At 45.5% G+C, this 26,362-nt stretch overlaps 1 protein-coding gene across 1 annotated transcript in view; it reads right to left on the bottom strand.

The window, feature by feature from the left end:
• LOC142218717 (sodium- and chloride-dependent GABA transporter 3) overlaps nt 1-26,362 on the bottom strand; it is a 125,654-nt gene that overhangs the window by 31,742 nt on the left and 67,550 nt on the right. Inside the window, exon 6 of the mRNA XM_075287610.1 lies at nt 19,023-19,155. Coding sequence (XP_075143711.1) covers nt 19,023-19,155 — 133 coding nt within the window. The remainder of the gene's footprint in view (nt 1-19,022; nt 19,156-26,362) is intronic.

The following is a 26,362-nucleotide window of genomic DNA, read 5'->3' as shown; positions in this document are numbered from 1 at the left end:
TGGACCCCATAGACTATAATGGGGTCCGTGTGCTTGCAACCAGATCTCTGCAGGGATCATGCAGACAGGAAAGTAGTTCGCAATCTACTTTCCTCCCCACATGATTCATAAGGGCAACACACGGCCAGCACACGGGTCCCATTATAGTCTATGGGCTCTGTGTGCTTTAACAGCACACTGTTTCCAGTTGCGTTCGGTAATCCATTTGGGGGGGTGCCCATGCAGACTCCCCGAATGGAATACCAAACGCAGATGTGAACGAAGGGTCACTTGGACACATAGACACACACAGGGCAGTTAGCATATCTTTTTGTGGTAACCAAAATGTGTCAGCCAAAGGACATCAGCATTTCTAATGTCATAAACTGACATATTGTTAATGAACCCTTTCAGGACCAGGATTATTTTCACCTTTATTATTTCATGATTTTTATTTCACAATTGCACCATTTATTATTCTGTATGAAGTACTAGGAAGTTGGAAAAAAAAATCAGAAGATGGTAAAATTGTGAAAAAACAGAATTTTTTGAGGATTTTGTTTTTACTTAATTCACTATTTTCCAAACGTGAAAGGTTACCTGCATTCTGCAGGTCAGTATGATCATGGTGATACCAAATTTATATTTGTTTTTTTTATAAAAAGTTACATGACTGAACCACCCCTTTTCAAATGGTTGCCAACTATTAAGAAATAGAGTTTATTTTTTCCAAGATACTCTGGGCCATCGACTGTCCAGTTTGCTAATAATTGGAACTATTTCGGGGGCTATGTCTCAATATCTTTAAAAAAAATTTCAAAGTTTGGAAAGAATACAGATTTCTTTCATCAAGTTTTTTCACCATTTTTTTTTAATATTAGGCTGGAAAAGGTGAAAAAAAAATATTTTTTAAAATCCCTAAAAGCATATTCAATAGAGATGAGCGAACACTAAAATGTTCGAGGTTCGAAATTCGATTCGAACAGCCGCTCAATGTTCGTGTGTTCGAACGGGTTTCGAACCCCATTATAGTCTATGGGGAACAGATACTCGTTAAGGGGGAAACCCAAATCCGTGTCTGGAGGGTCACCAAGTCCACTATGACACCCCAGGAAATGATGCCAACACCTCTGGAATGACACTGGGACAGCAGGGGAAGCATGTCTGGGGGCATCTAACACACCAAAGACCCTCTATTACCCCAACATCACAGCCTAACAACTACACACTTTACACACTCAATACCACCTCTCTGACAGTAGGAAAACACCTTGAAACATGTGTATTTGGCACTTGCAGTGAGGAGAGCTTGTCACCAGCAGTGAATTTGGCCCTTGTAGTAAGTTGAGGTTGGCACCAACATTTGTTTTGAAAATCAGGGTGGATTGAGCCTCTAACCAGCAGAGTTTGGGCAAATTCATGGTGGAGGGAGCCTCTAAAAACCCCAGTTTGGACCAATTCATGGTGGAGGGAGCCTCTAACCAGCCCAGTTTGGGCAAATTCATGGTGGAGGGAGCCTCTAAAAAACCCAGTTTGGACCAATTCATGGTGGAGGGAGCCTCTAACCAGCCCAGTTTGGGCAAATTCATGGTGGAGGGAGCCTCTAACCAGCCCAGTTTGGACCAATTAATGGTGGAGGGAGCCTCTAACCAGCCCAGTTTGGACCAATTAATGGTGGAGGGAGCCTCTAACCACCCCAGTTTGGACCAATTCATGGTGGAGGGAGCCTCTAAACAGCCCAGTTTGGGCAAATTCATGGTGGAGGGAGCCTCTAAAAAACCCAGTTTGGACCAATTCATGGTGGAGGGAGCCTCTAACCAGCCCAGTTTGGACCAATTAATGGTGGAGGGAGCCTCTAAACAGCCAAGTTTGGACCAATTCATGGTGGAGGGAGCCTCTAAAAACCCCAGTTTGGACCAATTCATGGTGGAGGGAGCCTCTAACCAGCCCAGTTTGGGCAAATTCATGGTGGAGGGAGCCTCTAAACAGCCCAGTTTGGGCAAATTCATGGTGGAGGGAGCCTCTAACCAGCCCAGTTTGGACCAATTAATGGTGGAGGGAGCCTCTAACCAGCCCAGTTTGGACCAATTAATGGTGGAGGGAGCCTCTAACCAGCCCAGTTTGGACCAATTAATGGTGGAGGGAGCCTCTAACCACCCCAGTTTGGACCAATTCATGGTGGAGGGAGCCTCTAACCAGCCCAGTTTGGACCAATTCATGGTGGAGGGAGCCTCTAAAAAACCCAGTTTGGACCAATTCATGGTGGAGGGAGCCTCTAAACAGCCCAGTTTGGGCAAATTCATGGTGGAGGGAGCCTCTAAACAGCCCAGTTTGGGCAAATTCATGGTGGAGGGAGCCTCTAACCAGCCCAGTTTGGACCAATTAATGGTGGAGGGAGCCTCTAACCAGCCCAGTTTGGACCAATTAATGGTGGAGGGAGCCTCTAACCACCCCAGTTTGGACCAATTCATGGTGGAGGGAGCCTCTAAACAGCCAAGTTTGGACCAATTCATGGTGGAGGGAGCCTCTAAAAACCCCAGTTTGGACCAATTCATGGTGGAGGGAGCCTCTAAACAGCCAAGTTTGGACCAATTCATGGTGGAGGGAGCCTCTAAAAACCCCAGTTTGGACCAATTCATGGTGGAGGGAGCCTCTAACCAGCCCAGTTTGGGCAAATTCATGGTGGAGGGAGCCTCTAAACAGCCCAGTTTGGGCAAATTCATGGTGGAGGGAGCCTCTAAAAAACCCAGTTTGGACCAATTCATGGTGGAGGGAGCCTCTAAACAGCCAAGTTTGGACCAATTCATGGTGGAGGGAGCCTCTAAACAGCCAAGTTTGGACCAATTCATGGTGAAGGGAGCCTCTAAAAACCCGTTTGGACCAATTCATGGTGGAGGGAGCCTCTAACCAGCCCAGTTTGGGCAAATTCATGGTGGAGGGAGCCTCTAAACAGCCCAGTTTGGGCAAATTCATGGTGGAGGGAGCCTCTAACCAGCCCAGTTTGGACCAATTAATGGTGGAGGGAGCCTCTAACCACCCCAGTTTGGACCAATTAATGGTGGAGGGAGCCTCTAACCAGCCCAGTTTGGACCAATTAATGGTGGAGGGAGCCTCTAACCACCCCAGTTTGGACCAATTCATGGTGGAGGGAGCCTCTAACCAGCCCAGTTTGGACCAATTCATGGTGGAGGGAGCCTCTAAAAAACCCAGTTTGGACCAATTCATGGTGGAGGGAGCCTCTAAACAGCCCAGTTTGGGCAAATTCATGGTGGAGGGAGCCTCTAAACAGCCCAGTTTGGGCAAATTCATGGTGGAGGGAGCCTCTAACCAGCCCAGTTTGGACCAATTAATGGTGGAGGGAGCCTCTAACCAGCCCAGTTTGGACCAATTAATGGTGGAGGGAGCCTCTAACCACCCCAGTTTGGACCAATTCATGGTGGAGGGAGCCTCTAAACAGCCAAGTTTGGACCAATTCATGGTGGAGGGAGCCTCTAAAAACCCCAGTTTGGACCAATTCATGGTGGAGGGAGCCTCTAACCAGCCCAGTTTGGGCAAATTCATGGTGGAGGGAGCCTCTAAACAGCCCAGTTTGGGCAAATTCATGGTGGAGGGAGCCTCTAAAAAACCCAGTTTGGACCAATTCATGGTGGAGGGAGCCTCTAAACAGCCAAGTTTGGACCAATTCATGGTGGAGGGAGCCTCTAAACAGCCAAGTTTGGACCAATTCATGGTGAAGGGAGCCTCTAAAAACCCGTTTGGACCAATTCATGGTGGAGGGAGCCTCTAACCAGCCCAGTTTGGGCAAATTCATGGTGGAGGGAGCCTCTAAACAGCCCAGTTTGGGCAAATTCATGGTGGAGGGAGCCTCTAACCAGCCCAGTTTGGACCAATTAATGGTGGAGGGAGCCTCTAACCACCCCAGTTTGGACCAATTCATGGTGGAGGGAGCCTCTAAACAGCCAAGTTTGGACCAATTCATGGTGGAGGGAGCCTCTAAAAACCCCAGTTTGGACCAATTCATGGTGGAGGGAGCCTCTAACCAGCCCAGTTTGGGCAAATTCATGGTGGAGGGAGCCTCTAAACAGCCCAGTTTGGGCAAATTCATGGTGGAGGGAGCCTCTAAAAAACCCAGTTTGGACCAATTCATGGTGGAGGGAGCCTCTAAACAGCCAAGTTTGGACCAATTCATGGTGGAGGGAGCCTCTAAACAGCCAAGTTTGGACCAATTCATGGTGAAGGGAGCCTCTAAAAACCCGTTTGGACCAATTCATGGTGGAGGGAGCCTCTAACCAGCCCAGTTTGGGCAAATTCATGGTGGAAGGAGCCTCTAAACAGCCCAGTTTGGGCAAATTCATGGTGGAGGGAGCCTCTAACCAGCCCAGTTTGGACCAATTAATGGTGGAGGGAGCCTCTAACCAGCCCAGTTTGGACCAATTAATGGTGGAGGGAGCCTCTAACCAGCCCAGTTTGGACCAATAAATGGTGGAGGGAGCCTCTAACCACCCCAGTTTGGACCAATTCATGGTGGAGGGAGCCTCTAACCAGCCCAGTTTGGGCAAATTCATGGTGGAGGGAGCCTCTAACCAGCCCAGTTTGGACCAATTAATGGTGGAGGGAGCCTCTAACCAGCCCAGTTTGGACCAATTAATGGTGGAGGGAGCCTCTAACCACCCCAGTTTGGACCAATTCATGGTGGAGGGAGCCTCTAAACAGCCAAGTTTGGACCAATTCATGGTGGAGGGAGCCTCTAAAAACCCCAGTTTGGACCAATTCATGGTGGAGGGAGCCTCTAACCAGCCCAGTTTGGGCAAATTCATGGTGGAGGGAGCCTCTAAACAGCCCAGTTTGGGCAAATTCATGGTGGAGGGAGCCTCTAACCAGCCCAGTTTGGACCAATTAATGGTGGAGGGAGCCTCTAACCAGCCCAGTTTGGACCAATTAATGGTGGAGGGAGCCTCTAACCACCCCAGTTTGGACCAATTCATGGTGGAGGGAGCCTCTAAACAGCCAAGTTTGGACCAATTCATGGTGGAGGGAGCCTCTAAAAACCCCAGTTTGGACCAATTCATGGTGGAGGGAGCCTCTAACCAGCCCAGTTTGGGCAAATTCATGGTGGAGGGAGCCTCTAAACAGCCCAGTTTGGGCAAATTCATGGTGGAGGGAGCCTCTAAAAAACCCAGTTTGGACCAATTCATGGTGGAGGGAGCCTCTAAACAGCCAAGTTTGGACCAATTCATGGTGGAGGGAGCCTCTAAACAGCCAAGTTTGGACCAATTCATGGTGAAGGGAGCCTCTAAAAACCCGTTTGGACCAATTCATGGTGGAGGGAGCCTCTAACCAGCCCAGTTTGGGCAAATTCATGGTGGAGGGAGCCTCTAAACAGCCCAGTTTGGGCAAATTCATGGTGGAGGGAGCCTCTAACCAGCCCAGTTTGGACCAATTAATGGTGGAGGGAGCCTCTAACCACCCCAGTTTGGACCAATTCATGGTGGAGGGAGCCTCTAAACAGCCAAGTTTGGACCAATTCATGGTGGAGGGAGCCTCTAAAAACCCCAGTTTGGACCAATTCATGGTGGAGGGAGCCTCTAACCAGCCCAGTTTGGGCAAATTCATGGTGGAGGGAGCCTCTAAACAGCCCAGTTTGGGCAAATTCATGGTGGAGGGAGCCTCTAAAAAACCCAGTTTGGACCAATTCATGGTGGAGGGAGCCTCTAAACAGCCAAGTTTGGACCAATTCATGGTGGAGGGAGCCTCTAAACAGCCAAGTTTGGACCAATTCATGGTGAAGGGAGCCTCTAAAAACCCGTTTGGACCAATTCATGGTGGAGGGAGCCTCTAACCAGCCCAGTTTGGGCAAATTCATGGTGGAGGGAGCCTCTAAACAGCCCAGTTTGGGCAAATTCATGGTGGAGGGAGCCTCTAAAAAACCCAGTTTGGACCAATTCATGGTGGAGGGAGCCTCTAACCAGCCCAGTTTGGACCAATTAATGGTGGAGGGAGCCTCTAAACAGCCAAGTTTGGACCAATTCATGGTGGAGGGAGCCTCTAAAAACCCCAGTTTGGACCAATTCATGGTGGAGGGAGCCTCTAACCAGCCCAGTTTGGGCAAATTCATGGTGGAGGGAGCCTCTAACCAGCCCAGTTTGGACCAATTAATGGTGGAGGGAGCCTCTAACCAGCCCAGTTTGGACCAATTAATGGTGGAGGGAGCCTCTAACCACCCCAGTTTGGACCAATTCATGGTGGAGGGAGCCTCTAAACAGCCAAGTTTGGACCAATTCATGGTGGAGGGAGCCTCTAAAAACCCCAGTTTGGACCAATTCATGGTGGAGGGAGCCTCTAACCAGCCCAGTTTGGGCAAATTCATGGTGGAGGGAGCCTCTAAACAGCCCAGTTTGGGCAAATTCATGGTGGAGGGAGCCTCTAACCAGCCCAGTTTGGACCAATTAATGGTGGAGGGAGCCTCTAACCAGCCCAGTTTGGACCAATTAATGGTGGAGGGAGCCTCTAACCACCCCAGTTTGGACCAATTCATGGTGGAGGGAGCCTCTAACCAGCCCAGTTTGGACCAATTCATGGTGGAGGGAGCCTCTAAAAAACCCAGTTTGGACCAATTCATGGTGGAGGGAGCCTCTAAACAGCCCAGTTTGGGCAAATTCATGGTGGAGGGAGCCTCTAAACAGCCCAGTTTGGGCAAATTCATGGTGGAGGGAGCCTCTAACCAGCCCAGTTTGGACCAATTAATGGTGGAGGGAGCCTCTAACCAGCCCAGTTTGGACCAATTAATGGTGGAGGGAGCCTCTAACCACCCCAGTTTGGACCAATTCATGGTGGAGGGAGCCTCTAAACAGCCAAGTTTGGACCAATTCATGGTGGAGGGAGCCTCTAAAAACCCCAGTTTGGACCAATTCATGGTGGAGGGAGCCTCTAACCAGCCCAGTTTGGGCAAATTCATGGTGGAGGGAGCCTCTAACCAGCCCAGTTTGGGCAAATTCATGGTGGAGGGAGCCTCTAAACAGCCCAGTTTGGGCAAATTCATGGTGGAGGGAGCCTCTAACCAGCCCAGTTTGGACCAATTAATGGTGGAGGGAGCCTCTAACCAGCCCAGTTTGGACCAATTAATGGTGGAGGGAGCCTCTAACCAGCCCAGTTTGGACCAATTAATGGTGGAGGGAGCCTCTAACCACCCCAGTTTGGACCAATTCATGGTGGAGGGAGCCTCTAACCAGCCCAGTTTGGGCAAATTCATGGTGGAGGGAGCCTCTAACCAGCCCAGTTTGGACCAATTAATGGTGGAGGGAGCCTCTAACCAGCCCAGTTTGGACCAATTAATGGTGGAGGGAGCCTCTAACCACCCCAGTTTGGACCAATTCATGGTGGAGGGAGCCTCTAAACAGCCCAGTTTGGGCAAATTCATGGTGGAAGGAGCCTCTAACCAGCAGAGTTGTGGGAAAGCAGGGTGGAGGGAGCCTCTAACCAGCAGAGTTGGTGGAAATCAGGGTGGAGGGAGCCTCTAACCAGCAGAGTTGGGGGAAATCATGTTGGAGGGAGCCTAGTATTAGCAGAATTGTGCAACGCTTATGGTGGATGAGTATGAGGATGCGGAGGAATTGGAGAGGTTGAGTACAGACATGGAGTTTCATGTTGGGGTGCTTTACACAGGTGGGCACAAAAATGACGGCTCTACCCAGTGGTGGTTCATTTTTATCAAAGTGAGCCGGTCGGCACTCTCAGCTGACAGACGGGTGCGCTTGTCAGTGATGATGCCACCGGCTGCACTGAACACCCTCTCAGATAGGACGCTGGCGGCAGGACAGGACAGCACCTCCAAGGCATATAGGGCAAGTTCAAGCCACAGGTCCAACTTCGACACCCAATACGTGTAGGGCGCAGAGGGGTCGGAGAGGACAGGGCTGTGGTCGGAAAGGTATTCCCGCAACATGCGCCTATACTTCTCACGCCTGGTGACACTAGGACCCTCCGTGGCGGCACTTTGGCGAGGGGGTGCCATCAAGGTGTCCCAGACCTTAGACAGTGCCCCTCGTTTGTGTGGACCGGTGAGAACTTGGTTGCCTACTGGAGGAACTGCCCTCCCTGCCGCCAACGTCACATGCTGGAAACATCTCCATCATATTCTGCACCAATTGCCTGTGGCAAGCATTGATGCGATTGGCCCTCCCCTCTACCGGAATAAAAGACGAGATGTTGTTTTTATACCGGGGGTCAAGGATAGCAAAGATCCAGTACTGGTTGTCCTCCATGATTTTGACAATACGCTTGTCGGTTGTAAAGCACCCCAACATGAACTCAGCCATGTCTGCCACAGTGTTAGTTGGCATGACTCCTCTGGCCCCACCGGAAAGTTCAATCTCCATTTCCTCCTCATCCTCCATGTCTACCCATCCGCGCTGCAACAATGGGACGATTCGAAGTTGCCCGGAAGCCTCCTGTATCACCATCACATCATCGGACAACTCTTCTTCCTCCTCCTCCTCCTCCTCCTCCTCCTCCATTAAACGCAGTGAAGCGGACAGATGTGTGGACCTACTCTCCAGCTGTGACGGATCGGATGCTATCCCTAACTCCTCTGTGTGATCTGAGTTATCCCTGATGTCAATCAGGGATTCTCTCAGAACACACAAGAGCGGGATTGTAAGGCTCACCATCGCATCCTCAGAGCTTACCCTCCTTGTGGACTCCTCAAAGACCCGTAGGATGTCACAAAGGTCTCTCATCCATGGCCACTCATGGATGTGAAACTGAGGCAGCTGACTTTGTGGCACCCTAGGGTTTTGTAGCTGGTATTCCATCAAAGGTCTCTGCTGCTCAACCACTCTATTCAACATCTGAAACGTTGAGTTCCAGCGTGTGGTGACGTCGCACAAAAGCCGGTGTTGTGGCACATGCAGGCGTTGCTGGAGAGATTTTAAGCTAGCAGCGGCTACTGTCGACTTGCGAAAGTGGGCGCACATGCGCCGCACTTTCACCAGTAGCTCTGGAACATTGGGGTAGCTCTTTAGGAAACGTTGCACCACTAGGTTGAAGACGTGGGCCAGGCATGGAACATGTTGGAGTCCGGCAAGCTCCAGAGCTGCTACCAGGTTCCGGCCGTTATCACAAACGACCATGCCTGGGCCCAGGTGCAGCGGCTCAAACCATATTGCCGTCTCATCGAGGAGGGCATCCCTCACCTCGGAGGCAGTGTGCTGTCTGTCCCCCAAGCTGATCAGCTTCAGCACAGCCTGCTGACGTCTACCAACGCCAGTGCTGCAACGTTTCCAACTCGTAGCTGGGGTCAATCTAACAGCGGAGGAGGAGGCGGTGGCGGAGGAGGAGGCGGTGGCGGAGGAGGAGGCGGTAGAGGAGGAGGAGGAGGGGGGTGTTCTTCTCGTGTCCCTGCCAGGAATGTTAGGCGGGGAGACGAGGTACACCGGGCCAGTTTGGGAAGCAGTCCCAGCCTCAACTACATTCACCCAGTGTGCCGTCAGTGAAATGTAGCGTCCCTGTCCGCATGCACTTGTCCACGCGTCGGTGGTCAAGTGGACCTTTGTGCAAAGCGCGGAACTAAGGGCCCGCCTGATGTTGAGTGACACGTGCTGGTGCAAGGCGGGGACGGCACACCGGGAGAAGTAGTGACGGCTAGGGACGGCATAGCGAGGTGCCGCAGTTGCCATCAGGTCCAGGAAGGCGGGAGTTTCAACAAGCCGGAACGCCAACATCTCCTGGGCCAGCAGTTTAGCGATGTTGGTGTTCAAGGCTTGCGCGTGTGGGTGGTTAGCAGTGTATTTCTGCCGCCGCTCCAATGTCTGAGAGATGGTGGGTTGTTGTAAAGAAACGCCTGATGGTGCCTTTGATGGTGCAGGAGAAGGAGATAAGACAGGACCAGGGGAGGATGAGGTAGAAGTCAACAAAGTGGCGGAGGCAGATGAAGTGGTGTCCTGGCTCGTCCTCTGGAGTGCATCGCCAGCACAGTCAGCAGTGGCAGTGGCAGAGGCAGAGGCAGTGGCAGAGGCAGTGGCAGTGGCGTGAACGGCAGGCGGCCTTTGTCCTGCCGTTGCTGCCTGCCACTGATTCCAGTGCTTGGATTCCAAATGACGGCGCATTGAAGTGGTGGACAGGTTGCTCTTCTCAGAGCCCCTAATCAATTTCGAGAGGCAAATTGTGCAGACAACACTATATCTGTCCTCGGCGCATTCCTTGAAAAAACTCCACACCTTCGAGAAACGTGCCCTCGAGGTGGGAGTTTTTCGGGGCTGGGTACGAACTGGAACATCTTGGGAGATTCCGGGTGTGGCCTGGCTTCGCCTAAGCTGCTGACCTCTGCCTCTGCCTCTAGCTACCCTTTTTGGTGCTGCACCTGCCTCAACATCCACACTACTTTCCCCGCTTGACATCCCCCCTGTCCAGGTCGGGTCAGTGTCCTCATCATCCACCACTTCCTCTTCCAACTCCTGTCTCATCTCCTCCTCCCGCACAATGCGCCGGTCAACTGGATGCCCTGACGGCAACTGCGTCACATCATCGTCGATGAGGGTGGGTTGCTGGTCATCCACCACCAAATCGAACGGAGATGGAGGAGACTCTAGTGTTTGAGCATCTGGACACAGATGCTCCTCTGTTAGGTTCGTGGAATCGTGACGTGGAGAGGCAGGTTGAGGGACAATGAAAGGAGCGGAGAACAGCTCTGGGGAGCAGGGACAGTTTGGGTTATTGTTCTGTAAAGCTTCGGAATTTTGGGAGGAAGGAAGACAAGACTGTTGGGTAATAGGAGGAGAGGAGGCAGAGTCTGACTGGCTGCTGGACAATGTGCTGTAAGCGTTCTCTGACAGCCATTGCAAGACCTGTTCCTGGTTCTCGGGCCTACTAAGGTTTGTACCCTGCAGTTTAGTTAATGTGGCAAGCAACCCTGGCACTGTGGAGTGGCGCAATGCTTGCTGCCCCACAGGAGTAGGCACGGGACGCCCTGTGGCTTCACTGCTACCTTGCTCCCCAGAACCATTCCCCCGACCTCGCCCACGGCCTCGTCCACGTCCCTTTCCGGGAGCCTTGCGCATTTTGAATTCCTAGTTAGAAATTGGCACTGTATACCAGTAGTAAAAATTGTGGGTGCACGTAACCCCAATATATTCTTTGAATTCCCAGTCAGACACTGGCACTATATGGCAGTAGCAAGAAATGAGGGTATTTGTATTCCCAATATACTCTTTGAATTCCCAGTCAGACAATGGCACTGTATACCAGTAGTAAAAATTGTGGGTGCACGTAACCCCAATATATTCTTTGAATTACCAGTCAGAAACTGGCACTATATGGCAGTAGCAAGAAATGAGGGTATTTGTATTCCCAATATACTCTTTGAATTCCCAGTCAGACAATGGCACTGTATACCAGTAGTAAAAATTGTGGGTGCACGTAACCCCAATATATTCTTTGAATTACCAGTCAGAAACTGGCACTATATGGCAGTAGCAAGAAATGAGGGTATTTGTATTCCCAATATACTCTTTGAATTCCCAGTCAGACAATGGCACTGTATACCAGTAGTAAAAATTGTGGGTGCACGTAACCCCAATATATTCTTTGAATTACCAGTCAGAAACTGGCACTATATGGCAGTAGCAAAAAATGAGGGTATTTGTATTCCCAATATACTCTTTGAATTCCCAGTCAGACAATGGCACTGTATACCAGTAGTAAAAATTGTGGGTGCACGTAACCCCAATATATTCTTTGAATTACCAGTCAGAAACTGGCACTATATGGCAGTAGCAAGAAATGAGGGTATTTATAACCCCAATATATTCTTTGAATTCCCAGTCAGACAATGGCACTGTATACCAGTAGTAACAATTGTGGGTGCACGTAACCCCAATATATTCTTTGAATTCCCAGTCAGAAACTGGCACTATATGGCAGTAGCAAGAAATGAGGGTATTTGTATTCCCAATATACTCTTTGAATTCCCAGTCAGACAATGGCACTGTATACCAGTAGTAAAAATTGTGGGTGCACGTAACCCCAATATATTCTTTGAATTACCAGTCAGAAACTGGCACTATATGGCAGTAGCAAGAAATGAGGGTATTTGTATTCCCAATATACTCTTTGAATTCCCAGTCAGACAATGGCACTGTATACCAGTAGTAAAAATTGTGGGTGCACGTAACCCCAATATATTCTTTGAATTCCCAGTCAGACACTGGCACTATATGGCAGTAGCAAGAAATGAGGGTATTTGTATTCCCAATATATTCTTTGAATTCCCAGTCAGACAATGGCACTGTATACCAGTAGTAAAAATTGTGGGTGCACGTAACCCCAATATATTCTTTGAATTACCAGTCAGACACTGGCACTATATGGCAGTAGCAAGAAATGAGGGTATTTGTATTCCCAATATATTCTTTGAATTCCCAGTCAGACAATGGCACTGTATACCAGTAGTAAAAATTGTGGGTGCACGTAACCCCAATATATTCTTTGAATTCCCAGTCAGACACTGGCACTATATGGCAGTAGCAAGAAATGAGGGTATTTGTATTCCCAATATATTCTTTGAATTCCCAGTCAGACAATGGCACTGTATACCAGTAGTAAAAATTGTGGGTGCACGTAACCCCAATATATTCTTTGAATTACCAGTGAGAAACTGGCACTATATGGCAGTAGCAAGAAATGAGGGTATTTATAACCCCAATATATTCTTTGAATTCCCAGTCAGACAATGGCACTGTATACCAGTAGTAAAAATTGTGGGTGCACGTAACCCCAATATATTCTTTGAATTCCCAGTCAGAAACTGGCACTATATGGCAGTAGCAAGAAATGAGGGTATTTGTATTCCCAATATACTCTTTGAATTCCCAGTCAGACAATGGCACTGTATACCAGTAGTAAAAATTGTGGGTGCACGTAACCCCAATATATTCTTTGAATTACCAGTCAGAAACTGGCACTATATGGCAGTAGCAAGAAATGAGGGTATTTGTATTCCCAATATACTCTTTGAATTCCCAGTCAGACAATGGCACTGTATACCAGTAGTAAAAATTGTGGGTGCACGTAACCCCAATATATTCTTTGAATTCCCAGTCAGACACTGGCACTATATGGCAGTAGCAAGAAATGAGGGTATTTGTATTCCCAATATATTCTTTGAATTCCCAGTCAGACAATGGCACTGTATACCAGTAGTAAAAATTGTGGGTGCACGTAACCCCAATATATTCTTTGAATTACCAGTCAGACACTGGCACTATATGGCAGTAGCAAGAAATGAGGGTATTTGTATTCCCAATATATTCTTTGAATTCCCAGTCAGACAATGGCACTGTATACCAGTAGTAAAAATTGTGGGTGCACGTAACCCCAATATATTCTTTGAATTCCCAGTCAGACACTGGCACTATATGGCAGTAGCAAGAAATGAGGGTATTTGTATTCCCAATATATTCTTTGAATTCCCAGTCAGACAATGGCACTGTATACCAGTAGTAAAAATTGTGGGTGCACGTAACCCCAATATATTCTTTGAATTACCAGTCAGAAACTGGCACTATATGGCAGTAGCAAGAAATGAGGGTATTTATAACCCCAATATATTCTTTGAATTCCCAGTCAGACAATGGCACTGTATACCAGTAGTAAAAATTGTGGGTGCACGTAACCCCAATATATTCTTTGAATTACCAGTCAGAAACTGGCACTATATGGCAGTAGCAAGAAATGAGGGTATTTATAACCCCAATATATTCTTTGAATTCCCAGTCAGACAATGGCACTGTATACCAGTAGTAAAAATTGTGGGTGCACGTAACCCCAATATATTCTTTGAATTCCCAGTCAGACACTGGCACTATATGGCAGTAGCAAGAAATGAGGGTATTTGTATTCCCAATATATTCTTTGAATTCCCAGTCAGACAATGGCACTGTATACCAGTAGTAAAAATTGTGGGTGCACGTAACCCCAATATATTCTTTGAATTCCCAGTCAGACACTGGCACTATATGGCAGTAGCAAGAAATGAGGGTATTTGTATTCCCAATATATTCTTTGAATTCCCAGTCAGACAATGGCACTGTATACCAGTAGTAAAAATTGTGGGTGCACGTAACCCCAATATATTCTTTGAATTACCAGTCAGAAACTGGCACTATATGGCAGTAGCAAGAAATGAGGGTATTTGTATTCCCAATATATTCTTTGAATTCCCAGTCAGACAATGGCACTGTATACCAGTAGTAAAAATTGTGGGTGTATATAGCCCCAATTCTATTGCTAGGGGACTTGCAGGGTATTTCTGGGGTGAAGGTGGGGGGGCACACCGTTGGAACGGGTATCAGGGTATATATCGGGTATACAGGAATACACTGACAGTGTATTCCATTCAGGATCCTGGGAAAGCTGGGTTGCGGCGATTGAGCCCGTCAGTGCCACGTTACACTGACAAGCTTCTCCCTGGAATTTAGCTCTTACAAGAGCTGTTGGTTGTCTTCTCCTTCCTATCCTAGCCTGTCCCTGCCTACCCAGAATCTAAGCCCTAGCTAGCTGGACGGAAACCTCCGTCCTCGGTGAATTGCAAGCTCAGAATGACGCGAACCTGGGCGGCGCTGTTCTTTTAAATTAGAGGTCACATGTTTTCGGCAGCCAATGGGTTTTGCCTACTTTTTTCAACGTCACCGGTGTCGTAGTTCCTGTCCCACCTACCCTGCGCTGTTATTGGAGCAAAAAAGGCGCCAGGGAAGGTGGGAGGGGAATCGAGTAATGGCGCACTTTACCACGCGGTGTTCGATTCGATTCGAACATGCCGAACAGCCTAATATCCGATCGAACATGAGTTCGATAGAACACTGTTCGCTCATCTCTAATATTCAACTGTCCCCCATACTCCAGTCTCTCCTGGTACTGCTGCTCTGGTGTTTTCTTCTGGCGGATGTTCTCGCCACACGTGACCGCTAAGGTCAATCAGCGGCCTAAAGAAAGGGACATGTGCAGTGGGGACTTCCGCCACAAGAAAACATTGGAGCAGCAGGATTGGACCACACCAAGATGCACCAAGAACAGGGAAGTATGATTTTTTTATTTTGTTTTTCACCTTCCCAGTTTATCCTGGACAACCTTTTTAATACTAACATATTGTGAATTTGTTTACTTTTTTGTATTCATACTGAATAAATTTTACGTTAATATTATATTATTATATAATTATAATATGTTATATCATTAATGTTAATAAAACACTAATGTGATAAGATAATCAGTAAGTGAGTAAATACCAAAAATAATTATGGTACTTAGGTTGATAACGTGGATGTGACTTGATCAAGTACAGATACAGTATAGACAATTTACACCAATTTTATGGAAAAAATAAGGTTTACCAGTAAAATCATTGCCAGGTCATCCATCTCTATATGATATTATTTTTAAAAATGCCATTCAATAAAAGTACAGAGGTGTCCTCAGTAAAGTACATCAAATGTGATTTAAGACTCCAATTTCTCATGAAATTGATTCAATTTAATATTATGATATGCTAACTAAAAAAAAAAGAAGTTTTCTCAAGGAATTAGGGATGGCTGAGGTGGGTGTAAGACAAAAAAAAAGTCATATTGAACTATCCCTTGTACAGTCCCATGCTAGGAATCGTCAGGCCAGAAGTAGAGAGGCTCACATGACCATTGAGGTCAGTAGATGACCTCAGAAGTCACTAATATGGATGTTTTTTTTGACATCACCAGTCCCTCCTCAGTCACCACTTAGGTCACTGACTCGCCTCAAGAGTAATGTAAGCTTTGAGTCCTGACATGGAAGGGAAAGGGGACTGGTAATATACCATGAAGCAGTAAGGCTAGGTGATCATGAGTTTGTGTTTTGCTTTATTCCCACACCCAGTCTGAGTTTTCTATAATTCCTTGAGAATCTTTTTAAGGCTGTATAACGCAACCCAACCACTGGATGGTCAAACAGACACTTCATAACACAATGATGCAAAGCAATATTGTCCTGAAAAACTAATTCTCCTGTGTTAGCCAAAAGGAAGAGAGGACATATTTGTATCATATTTTCTGGAGTTTCCAGTTAAAATATAGAGGTTGTGATGTTCTCGCCGTTTAAGACTACCGCTCTTCTGTGGGGTACCTCTTTTTAATGCACATTTACACTGGGGGAGGTGTGTCTTAAGTATTAATGCCCATGATCAGAGTGCACTCTGATCACGGGCATTAGCTCTGGTGTCTTTGCTGAATATTACTCTACTCTACATATACTTTACATATCCAGCATCCACTGTGATAGCATGGCGGATGCCAGATAGAGATAGTGCAGTCCTAACACGCACCGGGGCCGCAGCATCACTCCACTCCTACCGTTGCAGGAATCCAGCGGCGGCAGGAGCATGGCAATGTTGCGATCCCACTCTTCAGCCCCCCTACCCTGTATAAGATGACCCCCGACTTTTAAGAAGTTTTTTAAGGGTTGAAAAATCTATAAAAGTGAGTTATGTACCATAGTAGTCAGCATGGCGTGTTCGGTATCTGTCGCTTCTATCATTTTGTGAGAACATGAAAATACCTCCAAATAATCACCAAGAGAAATCCCCTTGTAGCTTCCCATTAAATGGAAGCCTAAAAATAACATTTTCACAGAACTTTAACCAATTATAAAAGCAAAGTGAAGTGTGAAGGTAAGTGATAATATTCAGGAGAGACAAATATGTATAATTCATGAGGTGTGATTACATAAGAGATGGAGAAACAGACTTACAGTCATTAAAGAAATGGAGGAAACGTATAATCTGATAGGGCTACAGGTGAAGGGCCAGGAACTCCAAAAATAACCAGAAGTTACAGAAAAGTTCAGTGGCCCAAATTTACTATCTGGGATGCACATCAAAAATGTCTCAATTTGGTGCTTTTTTGGCACACAATGCACAAAGATGTTTATGTCTGCATTGCAGCATCATTTTTATGGCTACAAAGGTCTGTCTCTGTTCTTATTAAAGACCTTTGGCACAATTATTGGTTTGGAAAATATTTTTTACCCACAGACTTCGGGGTCAAAATCAAGTATAGTCTATACTGCATAAGATATGAGGGGTGTTAGGAAGATCATCTGGATGCACTGTACTTTCTGTATTTTGGGACACAAAAGCCTACATTCTTCTATGGATATACAGTAGTCAAACATCAGAAATAACAGTGATATTACTGCTAATGGAAACTGGTTAATAGAAAAAGCCAACTAGTGTAATAAGGAAAACGTGTACTTCAATGTTCTTATGAATGGGCGTGGCTAAAGGGCTGCAGATGTTGCAATAGCACTCTGACCAAAAAGTACCCTCTTCTCCATTTTAGAGACCAGTAACAATGAAGAGGTACAGTGGCGTAACCAGGAATGGCGGGACCCCAATGCAAACATTTAACATGGGGCCCCACCAGCCCCCTGACCAACCACCCTGGCAAAAACCACATTCCTGCACACACTATTATGCTCCATAGTTCCCCTACACATACAGTATTATGCCCCATAGTGTCCCCTGCACACAGTATTAGGCCCCATTGTAGACAACCCATGTACAATTATTATACTCTGGGGTCTTTTCAGACCCTAGAGTATAATCATCAGAGACCCAGGGGAGGATACAAACATAAAACACACTGTTACTTACCTCTCCCAGGCTCCAGCGCACTCCCCACAGATCTCTTCAATTTTGGACCAGATGCCACCTGACCCAGGCTGGTGTCGTGATGCATAATGATGCTGCCCTTGGTCATGTGATGTCTGTGACATTACCAAGCAGGCCTGAAGCCTTCTGGAGTGCAGGAGAGGTAATTAACAGTGTTTTTATGTTCCCTCACCTTCCCTGGCCCTCTGATCATTATAGTATATATAGAAAGTATAATAATAGCAGTGTTTGTGGGGTTCGAAAAGACCCCTCAATTATGTGGGGTTTGCGGGCCCGCGGCCTTAATTACCGATTCCCGCTCATGTTCACAGCTGCATCCGCAGAAGGGGACGCAGAGGCGACCGTGAACAGGTGCAAGAATCAGTAAGTAAACTCCAGCAGGTAAAAGTCTAAAAAACATATCAGGGGCCCACTGGGCCTCCTAATGCCCAAGCCCTGAGGCAGTGGCTACCACTGTTACCCCAGTAGTCACAATAAAATATGATAATCTTTAAATGGTAGTCTAAGCAATTTCAAAAATATAAAAAACATTGCTAAACGTAAAGAGGACCTTTCATGTGCTCAGAGATGTGCGGTATTACAGGCTGCCAAAAAGCCAATAGTGCAGTCTCCTTAAGAGACTCCATTGCACATACCACCAAAAATCATCATAGAGAAAAAGACTTGCATGGAGGATGTGGGGTCCACGGGTGTCTGCGGTAACCACTGTTTTAGCATATAGGCTCTCCATAGTTCAGGTCCCACGGTGGATTTGAACAATAGAGATCACGTCGAGAGTGTGAACATAGCCTAACAATCCTGGAAAACCGCTTAAGTTTATTAGAACAATTTTTATTTTTTTTTTAAATTATTTAAGTCTAGTCCTTTGGATCAATTCAGTCAACTCAAAATCTCAAAGCAGGCAAATAATCTATATATGTGTAAACGGTCATTGTGTTGACCCTCTACTTAGGTCTGGTTCACATCTGCGTTCGGTATTCCGTTCCCCTTTATAGTCTATGGGGTCTGTGTGCTTTCATTGCTCACTGCTTTTTAATGCGTTCGGAATTCTATTCGGGGGTCCCCAAGCAAACTCTCCGAATGGAATACTGAACATAGATGTGAATCAGGCCTAACCCTAATATTTATTTTACATGTATATCAATAGTACTATCTATATAATCTCAGGCTCCAGTCAACAGTGCCAAAAATGACAGAAAAAAAAATCCAAATTTCAGAAAAAGCAAACAAGCATTGAAGTAAATTATTCTGCAGTAAAATATATATATATATATATATATATATATATATATATATATATATATATATATTTAACAGGATATATACTAAATATAGAAAATAATTTCAGTCTAACCTTCCCAGTGGATTTTGTCCCTTTCCAAATGCAAAAATAGCAAACAGTCCATGCAGCGAGAAGACAAAGTGCTAATTCCCAGCGGAGGTCCCCAATGTGTTCAATTCCATCTGATATGGCTAATACACGGCGTCTGTAAAAGTATTAAAAAAAATCTGTAAACACAATGGTCAAGAGTTAACAGTATTACAACAGAACATTATAATTATTATTATTACTTTGCTCATGGAACCAACAAACCACAGAGTGCTATAAAGTCTTCAGAAATAATGAAAGGGATCATGTTATAAGCTAGTGGTTACCTGCAGTATGAAGGGCTCCTATGAAGCCTGTTCCTTTCAATTCACATTTACTTACTAATTATAGTCAATGTCATGCAATACCGATCAAGCACAGCCCATAATCTCATAGATCTTTAATGGAGAATACCGACACTTGTTTTTTTCTCGGACTGTTGACCATTGGGCCTTCACCTATTATATTTTTCAAATTTGAGATCCCAGAGTATAACAATTTCTCGTCTGGTTCTAACATATTTGGACCAAACCAAACCGGAGGATCAGTTTGTTTGAACACCAGACAAAGCATCTTTAGAATTTCACCCATCTTTATTTAGTATCTGTACCCATGTCTGCCACTTGTACTCATGTCTATTTCATGTCTCTGCAAAAGACTCCGGAGCTCAAAATACTCGCTAAGTCCGTAGACTGTAAGGATGGTGTCATGAAAACTGCAGAAACTGTTCCTGATAACACTGAAGGTAGTGGAGGCATGGAGACCTGAAAAAGGGGATAACTATGGACAAAATATAAGATGGGGGAACTATGGGCAGTATGTCAGATAGTGTGAAAGGCTGTAGAGCAGATTATGTGAGAGGCAGAGGAGGCATTTTCACAGAAGAGCTAGAGCAAAATGGGGCCAGAACTTTGATGTCACTTGATAGCTCTCAGGCAGCTGAGAGAGACCTCATGGTTACACCACAACCCATGCTAAAAAATAATGAGGTCATATTGTGATTATGTGACTTATTGAAGAGGGTGAAAGCAGGATAATAAAAGACACTGTGAGTAGACAACTATTAAGAAGGTGACAAAAAGGAAAAGTAGGAACACTTCAGTTATTGCTGTGGGTATGTAGCACAGACCTGCTAACTTTACTCAGTGGCAACTAGTCTTCTCTCACTTACAACCCAGGAACTGCCATAATGCAAAAAACTAACTTTTTAATTGACCCACGCACTCGAACCCAAGTAGCAAACATGGTGCTTTGAATCAGTGCATACCCATCAGGGCAGAGGACATGTCCACTTACACGGTGATACAATGTCTGGGGAGAGCGCCTTCCCAGATCTGTGACACTGACCTAAATCCATCTCTGTAACTTTCCTTAAATTAATAAAACCAACATAATGTATGTATTGATATGGCGACCCACATTTAACCAATTGCTACAAGTTCAACAACCTTCCAGCTCTAGTCCATAGTTGCAGTCTTGGGGACTCAATAAGCCACCCCCCACCCCAATCATATATTCCCAATTTACTAAAGCACTTCTGCTAACAGAATGTAAAATTGTAAAATCTTCTTACAATGTTTTCAGAATGTGATAAATTAGTATTGCTGGAAAGATTATTTCATGCATAGTGTAATTCAGAAACATGCATCTGTTTTATGGCAGTTTTTACACAGATTTTTAGGATGAAGACACAAAATAATAGCAAGGAACGACTACCATAAAAACAATGAAAAAGCTCTAACAACATCTTGTAATTCTTTAGTAATACCGTCATACATTACCTAAACAATATTGCCATACTGTACTCAAATAATATAACTAGACAGCCAATAAATAATACAATTCATACAGTGGTACTATAATACCACTATAATACCACTATCTAGTGTCCAAATAATACCATCATACCCTGTCAAAATAAACATGGCTGAATGGAGCTGAGTTATCCCATTGACCTCAATGATGACAATTCTGCCCATACAGTACTTATATACGAAACTTGTTTAGCAGATTCAATGCATTTTTGAACATAAAGTGTCTTTATTTGTAATACTTATAGAAGACAAAGGACAAGGTGCGTCAGAAATATAACACATTCATCATGAATCCTATTATATGAAGAGGACGTAGGAATAATAAGGACCAAGATTTAAGAATTCCAGTATTCATGAAACCAATTCAATAAAATATCACAACATTCTAACAAAACCCTTGCCAATTAAAACAATATTGTCTTGAAAAGCTAGTCATGCTGTGAGCTCCTACAGATTTAGCAAATCTTAACTTGAGGCTAATAACTAATTGCAACGTAGCACACTACAAAAGCCATTGAAAAAGTCAAGTTAAAGTGTTAAGTGTTAAATGGTAACTGTCAAGTTAAAAGTTGCTACATCTGTAACTAGACATGTCCAGCCAAGAGGAACGGTAAGCAAAAATGGATGTGTATAGGAATCTGACTCAAAGGCTCTACACACTTTTCTGGCTATAGAACCTCAGGGATGACCATAATGACTGAATGGTCCACATGGTCAATGCCAATCTCAGTGTTATTTATTATGACTTATGGATTGACTTTCCTGGATTGATAAGGCTTAGGCTGGGTTCATATCTGTGCTTTTTCACCATTCGGAGATTCTGTCCCCCATTCTGCTTGAAAAATGTGGAGAGAAAAGTCCTGCAAACAACAAATTTCTCTCCACATTTTTCAGGCAGGAACCTGGTGGACCCCATTATAGCCAATAGGGTTTATGGGTTTTCTTGGGCAAACCATTTCCTAAGTGGATTGTGTTTCCATTTTTTGGGGTCTCCAGGCAGACCCAAAGAACAGAAACTAGAGCGCAGGTGTGAACTTAGCGTAAGATGTTACAAGAACTGTTTCAGATCAGCTCAGGCCATTTTATATAGACAAAGGTATATGCAATATGTGGGGGAGCTGATAAATGTCTTCTGGTTTCAAGTTAATTTACGTAAGTATATATATTTATAGCTATCTATGTCAAGTGATAAAAAAATCCAATACACTGTACCGGAGCTTTGGGATGCTGCATATTTTTGGATTTTAAGCATTCGAGATAAAGCCAGTAGTCATGCTCAGAGCACAGTTATCCTGAAGTTACATTAATGTTTTAATGTAGTTTATGTCAGTTCTGATTGAGTTACCATGTTGTGCATCACTGCGTATGGCTCAGAGAGGGGTCACTTAGAACCAAATGTTTCCGTTTCAATCAGCGTCATTTTACTTCTTTTTTCACTCATCTTTGTGAGAAAAGCAAAACATTTTCTCCTTATTTCTTTCAGTTTTTTTCTAATTGAGCTGGTAAACATATAAAATCCATTTTCTTATAATTTATGCAAGACAAATACGCTCATTGTACATTCAGATCTACGTGCGTGAATGAAAACACAATTTAAAGGGGTTCTCAGAGATTTATAAAATTTCCTCCAAAGACAGGAAGTTGCATAAAATACCAAAAGAACTAGAAATTGCTTGATAAATCCCCCATCAATCCAGCACTGTTGCTGCAACGATCCCTGCTGATATATGCTGATTTTCTTCATTATTGATGTGCCATATTCCCACATGACCTCTTAAGACTGGTTTCAGCAGTCTCATGCCGTGCATGCCGGCATTACCAGTGAGACCAGCACTGTCTAAAGTACAACTCAGCTGTCATCTGGGTAGATTGCACGTCATCACTGCTGAAAAACCAACAAAGATAACCACCACTGGAGACCACCGGAGCAGTGACACTGGAGGGATCTATCAAGAGGGTAATGTTCTTCTCTTAAATGGTCACTATCCTATCTCAGACAAGTAAGAGTAGGTTCACACTACCATTATTTAATGTCTGTTCCTCTCTTGTTTCATAGGATATTACATGACTGATGCAGATGGAGCTCCCTTAGTTGGGCGTCCGTCTACATTCACCTCAATGTAAAAAAACATGATAGAAACTTTCTTCTATCTCCGGACAGAAGAAAAAGTTGTGTGTGCAGTAAACAAGCATGACGAAAGACATCATATTGTTCACTTTTAGAGCTAATAGGAACGGACACAGAAGTTACTCTGCTACTGTTAATGTCTTACATTAATAACAGTAGTGTGACCAAAGCCTTAGTTTCATTTTAGTAGAGCATGGGATTCTGGACCAAAATTTTATTTACTTTATTGAAAAATGTTGCTGTTTTCTGCCTGAAAAGCTCTCTAAAGTTGCTTCCACTAGGTGTCTTCATACTTGCTGTTCATTCCCTGTTACTAGGGAAGGTCAATAACAAAAAACATCAAGATCCAGGCTAGAACACAGTGATTAGAGGAGGGAGCTGTAACACAGTATACAATGTTAAGAGAGTCAATCATCTACTATCTACTTTTGACTAGCTGCTTGTGTTATTGTTGATTGGATGTTAGCTAGACAGTAAGCAGCCTTCCTGGTCAGTTATCTGTGTCAGGGATCTTTTTAGCTTCATAACCTGGATTTGCAGTCCAGCGTCCTTTGACCTCCTATATGATGTTCACATGGGCTTTTCTTCAGCTATTTGCTTATTTTATAGTTATTCCTGGCATAATAATTAGAGATGAGCGAACACTAAAATGTTCGAGGTTCGAAATTCGATTCGAACAGCCGCTCACTGTTCGAGTGTTCGAATGGGTTTCGAACCCCATTATAGCCTATGGGGAACATAAACTCGTTAAGGGGGAAACCCAAATTCGTGTCTGGAGGGTCACCAAGTCCACTATGACACCCCAGGAAATGATACCAACACCCTGGAATGACACTGGGACAGCAGGGGAAGCATGTCTGGGGGCATAAAAGTCACTTTATTTCATGGAAATCCCTGTCAGTTTGCGATTTTCGCAAGCTAACTTTTCCCCATAGAAATGCATTGGCCAGTGCTGATTGGCCAGAGTACGGAACTCGACCAATCAGCGCTGGCTCTGCTGGAGGAGGCGGAGTCTAAGATCGCTCCAAATCAGTCTCCATTCAGGTCCGACCTTAGACTCCGCCTCCTCCGGCAGAGCCAGCGCTGATTGGCCGAAGGCTGGCCAATGCATTCCTATGCGAATGCAGAGACTTAGCAGTGCTGAGTCAGTTTTGCTCAACTACACATCTGATGCACACTCGGCACTGCTACATCAGATGTAGCAATCTGATGTAGCAGAGCCGAGGGTGCACTAGAACCCCTGTGCAAACTCAGTTCACGCTAATAGAATGCATTGGCCAGCGCTGATTGGCCAATGCATTCTATTAGCCCGATGAAGTAGAGCTGAATGTGTGTGCTAAGCACACACATTCAGCTCTACTTCATCGGGCTAATAGAATGCATTGGCCAGCGCTGATTGGCCAGAGTACGGAACTCGACCAATCAGCGCTGGCTCTGCTGGAGGAGGCGGAGTCTAAGATCGCTCCACACCAGTCTCCATTCAGGTCCGACCTTAGACTCCGCCTCCTCCAGCAGAGCCAGCGCTGATTGGCCGAATTCCGTACTCTGGCCAATCAGCACTGGCTAATGCATTGTATTGGCGTGATGAAGCAGTGCTGAATGTGTGTGCTTAGCACACACATTCAGCTCTACTTCATCGGGCTAATAGAATGCATTGGCCAATCAGCGCTGGCCAATGCATTCTATTAGCTTGATGAAGCAGAGTGTGCACAAGGGTTCAAGCGCACCCTCGGCTCTGATGTAGCAGAGCCAAGGGTGCACAAGGGTTCAAGCACACCCTCGGCTCTGATGTAGCAGAGCCGAGGCTGCACAAGGGTTCAAGCGCACCCTCGGCTCTGATGTAGCAGAGCCGAGGGTGCACAAGGGTTCAAGTGCACCCTCGGCTCTGCTACATCAGAGCCGAGGGTGCGCTTGAACCCTTGTGCAGCCTCGGCTCTGCTACATCAGAGCCGAGGGTGCGCTTGAACCCTTGTGCACACTCTGCTTCATCAAGCTAATAGAATGCATTGGCCAGCGCTGATTGGCCAATGCATTCTATTAGCCCGATGAAGTAGAGCTGAATGTGTGTGCTAAGCACACACATTCAGCACTGCTTCATCACGCCAATACAATGCATTAGCCAGTGCTGATTGGCCAGAGTACGGAATTCGGCCAATCAGCGCTGGCTCTGCTGGAGGAGGCGGAGTCTAAGTTTGGACCTGAATGGAGACTGGTGTGGAGCGATCTTAGACTCCGCCTCCTCCAGCAGAGCCAGCGCTGATTGGTCGAGTTCCGTACTCTGGCCAATCAGCGCTGGCCAATGCATCCCTATGGGAAAAAGTTTATCTCACAAAAATCACAATTACACACCCGATAGAGCCCCAAAAAGTTATTTTTAATAACATTCCCCCCTAAATAAAGGTTATCCCTAGCTATAAAAAATCGGTGAACAAGATCCAGCTCCACTCCAAGGTCTTTTCAAATAAAACTTAGCATTTATTGATGCACTGAATAAAATCCAATCAAAATTGAAGAAACATAAGCACCATTATGGTGTTTCCATTGTTACAGAAGACGCAACTGACGCGTTTCGAGGATTGTTCCTCTTAGTCGTAGCCTACGACTAAGAGGAACAATCCTCGAAACGCGTCAGTTGCGTCTTCTGTAACAATGGAAACACCATAATGGTGCTTATGTTTCTTCAATTTTGATTGGATTTTATTCAGTGCATCAATAAATGCTAAGTTTTATTTGAAAAGACCTTGGAGTGGAGCTGGATCTTGTTCACCGATTTTTTGCATTTGTGTCCCAAGCCGATGGGGCGTATCCGGGCTTCCTCCAATTTCTAATACTGAAACGGCATCACCGTGGATAGACTTCTCAAGTTATTTGAAGGTCAAGTAAGTGGGCTGTGTTTTCCCTTTTCCTTTTCCCTATTTTTTGGTATCCCTAGCTATCCCTGCCTGTACAGCTATCCCTGTCTCATAGTCACAAAGTTCACATTCTCATATGACCCGGATTTGAAATCCACTATTCGTCTAAAATGGAGGTCACCTGATTTTGGCAGCCAATGACTTTTTCCAATTTTTTTCAATGCCCCCGGTGTCGTAGTTCCTGTCCCACCTCCCCTGCGCTGTTATTGGTGCAAAAAAGGCGCCAGAGAAGGTGGGAGGGGAATCGAATTTTGGCGCACTTTACCACGCGGTGTTCGATTCGATTCGAACATGGCAAACACCCTGATATCCGATCGAACATGTGTTCGATAGAACACTGTTCGCTCATCTCTAATAATAATATATATAAGATACCAGTAACTAATAGATGAGGGGAGAGGGGGGAACAGAGACTGCCAGGTATTGTACAGTCCCCCTGTCTGAAAGAGAAATAAAAAATGTGCTGCAAGC

This window comes from Leptodactylus fuscus, chromosome 9, assembly GCF_031893055.1.
Source record: "Leptodactylus fuscus isolate aLepFus1 chromosome 9, aLepFus1.hap2, whole genome shotgun sequence".
In the NCBI taxonomy this organism is placed as follows: Eukaryota; Metazoa; Chordata; class Amphibia; order Anura; family Leptodactylidae; genus Leptodactylus; species Leptodactylus fuscus.
Note: the sequence above shows the minus strand (reverse complement) of the source record. Positions and strands in the feature narration are given on the sequence as shown.